At 35.9% G+C, this 9,343-nt stretch overlaps 1 protein-coding gene across 2 annotated transcripts; it reads right to left on the bottom strand.

Annotated features, from left to right (window-relative positions):
* Positions 1 to 86: 86 nt before the first annotated feature.
* On the bottom strand, positions 87 to 4,787 carry LOC110804664 (putative U-box domain-containing protein 50). Of its 2 annotated transcripts, none has more exons than XM_022010268.2 (9): positions 4,337 to 4,787; positions 4,084 to 4,196; positions 3,823 to 3,956; positions 3,245 to 3,680; positions 2,908 to 3,048; positions 2,275 to 2,817; positions 1,296 to 1,997; positions 949 to 1,117; positions 87 to 591 (listed from the first exon to the last, which is right to left on the bottom strand). In XM_022010268.2, exons 1-9 carry the CDS (start codon positions 4,533 to 4,535, stop codon positions 533 to 535), a joined length of 2,496 nt encoding a protein of 831 aa, XP_021865960.1. In that variant the 5' UTR covers positions 4,536 to 4,787; the 3' UTR covers positions 87 to 532. The 2 variants fall into 2 exon arrangements, with proteins under 2 accessions (XP_021865960.1, XP_021865961.1); XM_022010269.2 differs by having other exon boundaries at positions 89 to 591; positions 3,257 to 3,680.
* Positions 4,788 to 9,343: the final 4,556 nt, after the last annotated feature.

A 9,343-nucleotide genomic window follows, 5' to 3' on the forward strand; every position in this document is an offset into this window, starting at 1 on the left:
ACAAAGCGTGTTAAGGCCACGGCCTCTAATGTTGTCATCTAAGAAGATATTAGCGCTATTGTGGTAATTGTAATTTTTCAAGTTGGGATTATGTTGCACATAAAAGATGGTCTTTCTTAACAGGAAACAGTAACTCTGAAGATATCAAACAAATGTACAAACTAGAAGACTTTAGCCTCAGATTTCATGTGCTGATGCATTCTCAGATTTCACACATAAGGTATTGACTAAAATCTTGGCTACGACCCCTTAATTCTCACCCTCAACCTCATCAGTCATCACTCAGGCACCCCTGTAAATAAGCACACTGGCCTTGTGTCCTGGAGTTGTCGCCTGATAATCGAGAAAATCTGTTACAATTAGCTGATAATCTTGTCTGTTTTTCCCTCGGCAATCAAGTTGTCCTCCACATTAATCTTATTGGTATATACACTTCTCCCATTCTATACTTGTCCTCGAAACTTAGTGAAACAAATGCCTTTCTAAAACATCTTTTTAGACATAACACATACATACGAGGGACACTCAGAGATTACTTGTTGAACCCATAACTTGAAGAATCCATGTTTTCAAGTAGATTGATAAGCTTACCTGTGAAAAGGAAAGGGAAAAAAGAAGAAGATATAGCTACAACATAGTATGCTTAAAAAATATCTATATTATAAAAAATTTCCCTCCATCAATAAATAATAGGTCACATTTTATCTGGAACAACCAAAATGATGTACAGCCTTCTATGTTCTAACTTTAGTATATCAAACTTATAACTTACCTTTAACTAAAACCTAATGAGAAACTATTATGATAGGGTAGGGATGAACTTACATAGAGAAGGATAAAGTATTTCAAGTTGGTTCTTTAAAAATAACCTCCAATATAATCAAATGTGACCTATTAATCAGAGATGGAGGGATTGGTATTATTAGTGTGGTTAGGATGTGTTATTACGCCAATCTTGGATGAGGAAACGAAGATTGTTGTTAGGGACGATATGTTTGTGCTTTAGCTTCTGGTTGGTCACTGGAGAAGTATCGCGCCCCATCTGTAACCATCCTTCTATGAATTCTAACTCATATGAGTATCCATCCGCTGCTATATGAGGATTCTCCATTACGACCTGAACATAATTCAAAGTTCATTGTACTATCTTTAATCCACACAGATAAATATTAAAGCTAGCAAATGTGCAAGTAAGAAGCAAGGTCATCTTATTTTTATTGCTTATTAGACCAAACCCGATCAGACCAGAAATTAGAAAAACTAGATCAGACCAGGTGAAGAGAACAAGGCCTAACCTGAAGTATGGGGCATAGGAAATTGGAAGGAACATGTCTCCCCTCTTCGCCAGAGGATATACTACCATCTTCACTGCCAATATGACATTCTCTCCTTTTTATCAAACCATCAGCCTTCTTCTTTAGCTCATTCAACTCTTCAGACACTGAAGACATAATCACTCCTACACTAGGCTCGGAGTTTATGGACCTACATTTCGTTGCTAGCTCCACAACTTCCTCTACCAAATCCAAAGGCCAATCACCTGCATTTTCATCCAAGGCTTCGAGGATGGCCTCTTTGCCAATCATCATTGCCTCGTGATCAAGCTGAGCCCAGTTTCTTCCTGTAACAAGCTGAAGCAGCAAGTCACCGAAAGCTCCTACATTGGCTAACACAGTAAACTCATCACAGCGTGGTGTGAGTCCAAATGAATGGACCTTGGCCACGAAGTTCCGGTCCAGGAAGATGGTGGATGGGTTAAGCTCACTGCAGACAATGGGACTAGGCTCAGCCAGGTGAAGGAATCTCAGGGTCGAGCTGACTTGGACTGCAATATGGATCCTTTGGTGCCATTGCAGTGCCCTGGCTTTTGCCCTTGAGAATATGATGTCTCTGAGGCAACCGTTGTGCATGTATTCAAAAACTAAGCACTTGAGCTCCGAGCAGAAGCCAATAAATGCCGTGACTTGGGGATGCCGAATGTTTGCAAGTAGATTTACCTGTGTTATAACGGAAGCAAGGAAGATTATAAATAACGTAAATAAAGAACACAGATATTTAACGTGGTTCACTAACTAATAATGTGTTAGCTACGTCCACAAGTAGAGGATAAGAACGTTTTTATTGATCTTGAGACTTGAGGAGTGCAGATTCCAGAATAAAGCTAAGTTGTGACATAGAGAGTTTATATAGTACTTTCTATACAGATGCGGAAAAATGTAGAATAACAGATACCGTAAAGTTGGTAAAAAAAAGGGGGATATGTGATTGTATTACCTTGGCTTGGAAAATCTCTTGGCACATATTAACATTGGAATTGAGCATCTTGACTGCAACAGACAGACGATTGATCCGGCCTTTGTACACACTAGTCCAATCCTGTCCACATGTCAATTTCCTGTACGTAGAGAAGTTATCTGTTGCTGATCTGATCTCATCTGCACTGAACTCTCTGTAACTGCAGCTAACCGGATCAGTCATCCTAGTAGCCAACCCAATAGCATCCTTTTCTTTGCAGAAATCGATCCTTAGTTGGAACACATCTCTCTGCTTCCTCAATTCCTCGATTTCTCTCACTAGCTCAGTTCTTGCATTGGCTGCATTCTCTAGCTTTGTCTCAGTTCCCCGCTTTGCAACAGAGGAGGCTTGAAGTTTGCTAGACAACTCAGATTGGAGCTCAACCAATGAGCTTAGTCTGTCCTTACTCTCATGCACATCATCTAGGATTTCATGAATCTGCTCTTGTGTATTGTCTATGTCTTTCGTTAGGTCAGCTTGTGTTGAGATTTCTTCTGCTATATGAGTTTGGAGTTGCTCAGCCTGCACAAATTGTAAGTGTTTGTTTTCAGAGACATACATTGAATAATTTTGAGGAGCATATCAAATAGATTTGTGGAGAAAATAAAGTACTTGATGCTTGCACAAGCAAATAGCCCATGAAGCTTTGGCTTGTCTGTCGACTTCAGCTTTAGCTGCATTTTTATTCGACTCTATCATTTCCTTTGCTGCTTGTATTTCTTTTCTCAGAGCTTCAATTCTGTCACCAGGACCCTGTTATTATATTTCAGAACAGCAGTTAACAATTTCAGGCCAAATCAGATGATAACCAGGTACCTAAACAATGAAAAAAGCTTAATTTTAGTTAAGTTTTCATTTTTTTTAAATACATAATTTTAGTTAAAGTTTCATCGACTTTTAAATAGTGACCCCACTATCTATCATTTCTGGATCCGCTACTTTGACATACCTTAAAACATACCTGTATACAATCAGCAAACATGATTTGCTCACTTGTATTATTCTTCATAGTACATGATCCATTTTCCTCTGAATTTGACCCCAACTCTTGAAAATACTCCTCAATGTCTTGTTTATACAATTCCCACTGATTATTACTATTATTCCTTGAAATGGGGGAATCGGAATCAGCACTCGAACACCGGGACGAGGGGCATGTTGGGGATTTCACTTGTCCATGGGATAACATTTTCCCTAACCAACCCTTAAAACTTGCCTTTTGCTTAATTTTCCCCACAATTACCCCTTCCTCATCCTCCATGTACCCTTCATCATTTTCCTCCTTAAGCATTACCAACTTCCCTCTGCAAAGTATGAATAACTCACAGAAATCTGGCTTCGTTCGATGAACGTAAAATGACCCGTTAATCGCGTTCTTTGATCTCCTATATGGTTTGATTAAGCATTAGTTGTTTAAAAAAAAGAAAGAATTAGTACCCTCTGTCTATTTTTGATCTTCCTGTTTGGAATCTTTTTTATGAAATCAAAAAAAGTTAAACCAAGGAGTATAAAATTAGAATAGCATACCCTGATGATGAGGATGATCTCATCAATGTCATTCCCATAACCAGCTTAGTAATTTTCCTCTCAATGATTAAGTCAACCACAGTCTTTTGAATTGGTTCATCATGTTTTTTAATATTATGTACCTCTGTTTTTACCTGATAAAATCAAATAGATTAGTGAAAATAATTATAAACATTATTATTTTTTCATTGTGCAGGATAAAATGCCTTACGGAAACGTTGCAATTAATTTGAAACGAATAATAAAAGAAAAAGAGCATACTTTTCCACAAAATGCAATGTATTTTGAGAGGAGCTTGTCAATTTTCTCTTGTTCACACTTCCTTAGGATCTTTATTTTATCATCACTCACAGAACTTGCAGGAAGCTTTCCAACTATAGAAAAAAAGTTATATTATCATGAAATTATGTTCATATAGCATATAATAATTAAACCTGTAATATAATAAAACAAAATATTAAAAAGCCATAATAATGAAGTATTTATTTTAAAAAAAAAGGGTGAAATTGCTTACATGGGGTATCAACAAACTCAAAGGAAGAGGAAGAATTGATGAAAAGAATGATAATTGAGATAGGATGATGACCACCCCATTTATTAATAACCCAATTCAAAGTCAAACGACCTTCATCTTCTTGCATTTCATTGTTCAATGCAACATAAACTTTCTCATGAAGGTTCATCACCATATCCGTACTCGTGTTCATATTCATTCGAAATCGAGACGGCTTCGAAAGGTTTTTAACAACTCCAAATGATTAACTTGAGAATTGAGCGTTTCATTAATCTAATTCTGGTAAGACCCATTTTCCCAAATGTTGGCATTTTGAGGTTTTTGGTAGTTGCAGTGTGAATACATGGTCGTACATAGGAATTAGGAAGGTGACGGGAGGAGATAGAGAGAGAAAGAGCGACTAGAATTGGGATTGGAGGGTTTTGATTCTGAGGATCGAAATTTCTATGAAGGGTTCGTTATTTAGTTACTCTGACTTGTCTTCCAAAGTTCCATCAAACTTCAAAGACTTTTAGAGCATAGTGATCACTCAAATTCTTATTTACAATGGTTGTACAATAAATATTGTACATCAAAGTAAAAGTTAACTCAAAATGTCTAAAAGTTAAACTTATATATGTAAAAGTTATCCATTTTTTAATGATAAATTTTTTTATTTTAATAAAAATCGTTTCTTCAAAATCACTAATAATGTATAAAATTAATCATTTAACTCTTTAAAATGTATATCTATCAACATTTTTTTACTAATATAAAAGTTAATCAAAACTAGGTTAAAGTTACAAAAAAATAGGTAAAAGTTATCTTGGTGTACAATAAATTTATTGTACACCTAGTACGCGCAAGACCTTTTGTAGTTACCATTATCAAACACCTTGGTTTTGGTCTTCAACCTAATAAAATATATTATTTTCTTATTTCTCTCTCCCCAACACCAAACTCAACACCAACAACATTTAACAACATTTATCAAACACCAAAAATATCATCTCTCTCCTACATCATTCATACCCCACCTACATTTATATCTCATGATATTGTTATGAATAAGTATATAAACAAATTATTAGTGACATAATTAATCGTTATTAATTAAGTTAGTGACATATTAATTGTTTATTAATTAAATTTTATAATCGGCTAATAAATGTTTAATTAAAAAATACTTAAAAACTAAACTAAGTGAATACTTTGTGAAAACGGATTTATCTGAGAATTTAAATATATAACTGAATGTGAATAAGTTTGTAAAGTTGGATCTGTTTGAGAATTTTGGATATTTTTGGACGATTAGGGATTGTTATTTCTCATATAAAATGAGTTGTTATCCATTGTTTAAGTTTTTGTTAACACAAAAAAATAAATAAGAGAGAAGAAAATGAAGACTTTTTTAGTGATCTAAGGTGGATCAATATTGGTGTCTATTTATAGAGCACAAAAAAATAAAGACATTTATAATTTTTTTCTTTTTGAGTTGTAATATTTATTTTTTGGGCATTGTAAAATTGCAATAGGTATGTATTTTTGACACAACAAACCTATGTCATAAATCACATTGCAATTTGAAAAAAAAAAATAGAAAACCAATGATTTTGGTCCCCATATGACACATGTCAATCTTTCCAAGCAATGTTTTGGTTTTCCATTTGGTGTTCATGAACACCAATTTTTTTTTGGTTTCAATCTCTCTCTAACTTTCTCATTCATCTCTCTACCTCTTTTAATATTTTTTATTCACTTATCTCTCCTAAACACCAAATCAAGGTGTTTGATAACTATGGTCTTATTCACGGATCCCCCGGCCTATGAAAGGTGTCTGGATTAGTAGGAATGACAACGAGTCGGATTTTACAAACTTCGTATCCGGTCTAGCTTTATTTGAACTCATATACAAACACTAGATCACTTAATCACCATTGTTTTGATCGCTCTAGGTTATTTGGAATTACTCCCGGTAATTCAAGAATGAGAATATCATTCTTAACTTTTGCAGACGACACAATGATATTTTCAAAGGTAACATCAGAAAGTTGTTTACTTATTAGATAAATCCTTGATAAATATTGTTCCATGTCTGGTCAATTGGTAAACTACTATAAATCAGCTTTTCAATGCACAAAAAATGTCACTGATATCCAAATTATAGAATTTAAATCTATTCTCAACATGTATCACTCTCATTCTTTAGGGAACTATCTAGGATGTCCTATTATAGACAAAAGAGTCACTAAAGAGACCTTTGTCAATTTTCCTCAAAATACAGATTCTCAACTTTCTAAGTGGAAAGCTAATTCACTTTCCCATACTAAAAGATCGGTTCTAATTCAATTAACTTTAGCTACTAAGGCTAAGTTTCATTTGCAAAGCTTTACTCTCCCAAGTCAAATAATAAATCTCTAGATAAATCTTATAGAAATTTCTTTTGGAATAAAGATCCATCTAGTAAAGCTCCCAACCTTGAGATCGTATTTGCACAGGGTCGGCTCCGGCGATTACGAGGCCCTGTGCTAAGTACAAAATATAAGAAAATTTTCCATTGAACAACATATTTACAGATGAGTTGTTTGACAAGATGAAATGGTTTCTTCAATGATATCGAAAAAAGTGGAGAAATAAATTCAGTCAATTAAGAATATAATTGAATATAGAACTTCGTGGTGGGTGATAAATGAGAGCATTAACTACTTTATTGGAAAGCATATAATGTAAATTGGAGAGAGAATTTGAAGAATTTGGGTATTAAATGGAAATGTTGTTTTCACGGAATCAAGAGATTGAAAAAGAAGGCATTAAATGCTTTTTTTAAAAAAAGACTTCCCAGCCTTTTTTTTTAAATTTTGGGCCCCCAAAATTTTGGGGCCCTGTTCTTGAGTTCCGCCTGGACCGCCCATGAGTCGGGCTTGTATTTGCAAACCAAAATGTTATGGAGGTCTTGGTTTTAGAAAATCAGAGGCAAACAATATAACAATGCAAATGAAACTCTTGTGGAGAATTTTAACTGAACCACAAAATCATTGGGTCCAACTAGTAACTAAGAAATATTTGAAAGATAAAAGTATTTTTGAGTACATTCCTTTCCACTTATGCCACGTTGCAATGGAAAACTTGATGAAGATTCGTCCTTCATTTCGAAAAGGTCTTAAATGGCAAGTGGAAAATGGGGAAAAAAATATATCTTTTGGCATGACAATTGGGTTTTCCCTTCTCCACTCTCAAATCTAATTTCAGTTCTCTTGCATTTGAATCAAATTAAAGTTAGAGAGTTCATTACATTGGAAAAACAATGAGTTGTTCTTAAAATACAAGAAACAATCCCTTTACATTTATTAGATGCAATCACTTTAATTCCCATTCCTAGTAATGACATTGAAGACAAAATGTTTTGGGGTCTCACCCTTAATGGTAATTTTGTTAGGTTATGATACATATGACAATTCATAAATCATGCGGAAAAACCATTTAGCCAGGAATACATATTATTTACACATAATCATATAGCATAGTTTAGATGCATACTCTTTGTTGCGTGCCTTCCCTAGCTGCGCCCGAACCGAACAAGAACAAGTCTTTAGGACTCCAAGTGTCGTCCCTCCGTAGATAGTCCACAGCACGTCCGGATCCGCCTTAAGATTGACCAACTAGAATCGCCCTTAAGGTACTAATAATTTCGGCACTTTTAGGCAAGGTATGTGACTGAATTTTTCTCTCAAAAACTCACTTTGAATACTTGAATAATCTATGTAAATATGTGACCCTAGGCACCTATTTATAGAGTTATGGAAAAGGTTTTGGAATCCTATTAGGATACTAATTTATTTAATTATAATCCTACTAGGACTCTAATTAAATAATCATTATCTAATAGTTTTAGGATTTAATCATATTTCGAATCCCGATTGCTTTAGGATTCCCGCACAAGCATTGCATGAGCACCGTACACCCGCGCAAGCCTTGCGGCCCACGCTAGGCGCACAACGCTCGGCCCACTGCTGTGCTCTCGCGCGCGCGCCCCAGGCCTTGGCTGGGCCTGGCCTTGCGCTGGGCCTGGTCGAGGCTTGGCATGCGATGGTGCGTGTTGGCTCGCTGGGCGATGGCCTGGCTTCGTGCTGGGCCTTCGTCTAGCGGGCCTCGTCCGATGCTAATTCGTACGATACGCTTCCGATTAAATTCCTGATTCCGGAATTCATTTCCGATACGAACAATATTTAATATTTCCGATTCCGGAATTATTTTCCGATTCCGATAATATTTCCGATTCTGACAATATTTCCGTTTCCGGCAATATTTCCGATTCCGGCAATATTTCCATTTCCGATAATATTTTCCGATACGTACCATGTTTCCGTTTCCGGCAACATCTACGACTTGGATAATATTTATATTTCCGATACGATCCATATTTCCGTTTCCGGCAATATCATCGTTTCCGGAGTATTCATTTCTTGCCTGTGACGATCTCAGCTCCCACTGAAACCAAGATCCGTCGATTCCGAATATCCATAGATGGAGTATTTAATGCCATTAAATACTTGATCCGTTTACGTACTATTTGTGTGACCCTACGGGTTCAGTCAAGAGTAAGTTGTGGATTAATATCATTAATTCCACTTGAACTGAAGCGGCCTCTAGCTAGGCATTCAGCTCACTTGATCTCACTGAATTATTAACTTGTTAATTAATACTGAACCGCATTTATTAGACTTAACATTGAATGCATATTTGGACCAAGGGCATTATTTCCTTCAGTCTCCCACTTGTCCTTAGGGACAAGTGTGCATTTCTTAATTCCTTTGTCGCTCGATGCTTGCTCTTGAACATAAGGTAAGAGTTGTCATCCTTATTATGTCCAGAGGTGTTCCTCGGTTTCAGAGTTCAATTGATCAAATAAACAGATAATCATAGCCTATGATTCATCCGAGCACGGCCATGCATTTCACAGTTTCTAGCTCTCCGAGTGGCCTTGTACAACTTTTAAGCATCTCATCCCGTTTTATGGGAGGACAATCC

This window comes from Spinacia oleracea, chromosome 3 (assembly GCF_020520425.1).
Source record: "Spinacia oleracea cultivar Varoflay chromosome 3, BTI_SOV_V1, whole genome shotgun sequence".
Classification (NCBI taxonomy): Eukaryota; Viridiplantae; Streptophyta; class Magnoliopsida; order Caryophyllales; family Amaranthaceae; genus Spinacia; species Spinacia oleracea.

What these genes read in the sequence shown, in the direction of transcription:
- LOC110804664 (XM_022010268.2), bottom strand. Translation starts at nt 4,535, where the DNA reads ATGAATATGAACACGAGTACGGATATGGTGATGAACCTTCATGAGAAA. An exon ending in ACATTGCATTTTGTGGAAAA is followed by an intron (nt 3,957 to 4,083) that starts GTATGCTCTTTT and finishes TGATTTTATCAG; the next exon opens with GTAAAAACAGAGGTACATAA. An exon ending in AAGAGATTTTCCAAGCCAAG is followed by an intron (nt 1,998 to 2,274) that starts GTAATACAATCA and finishes GTTATAACACAG; the next exon opens with GTAAATCTACTTGCAAACAT.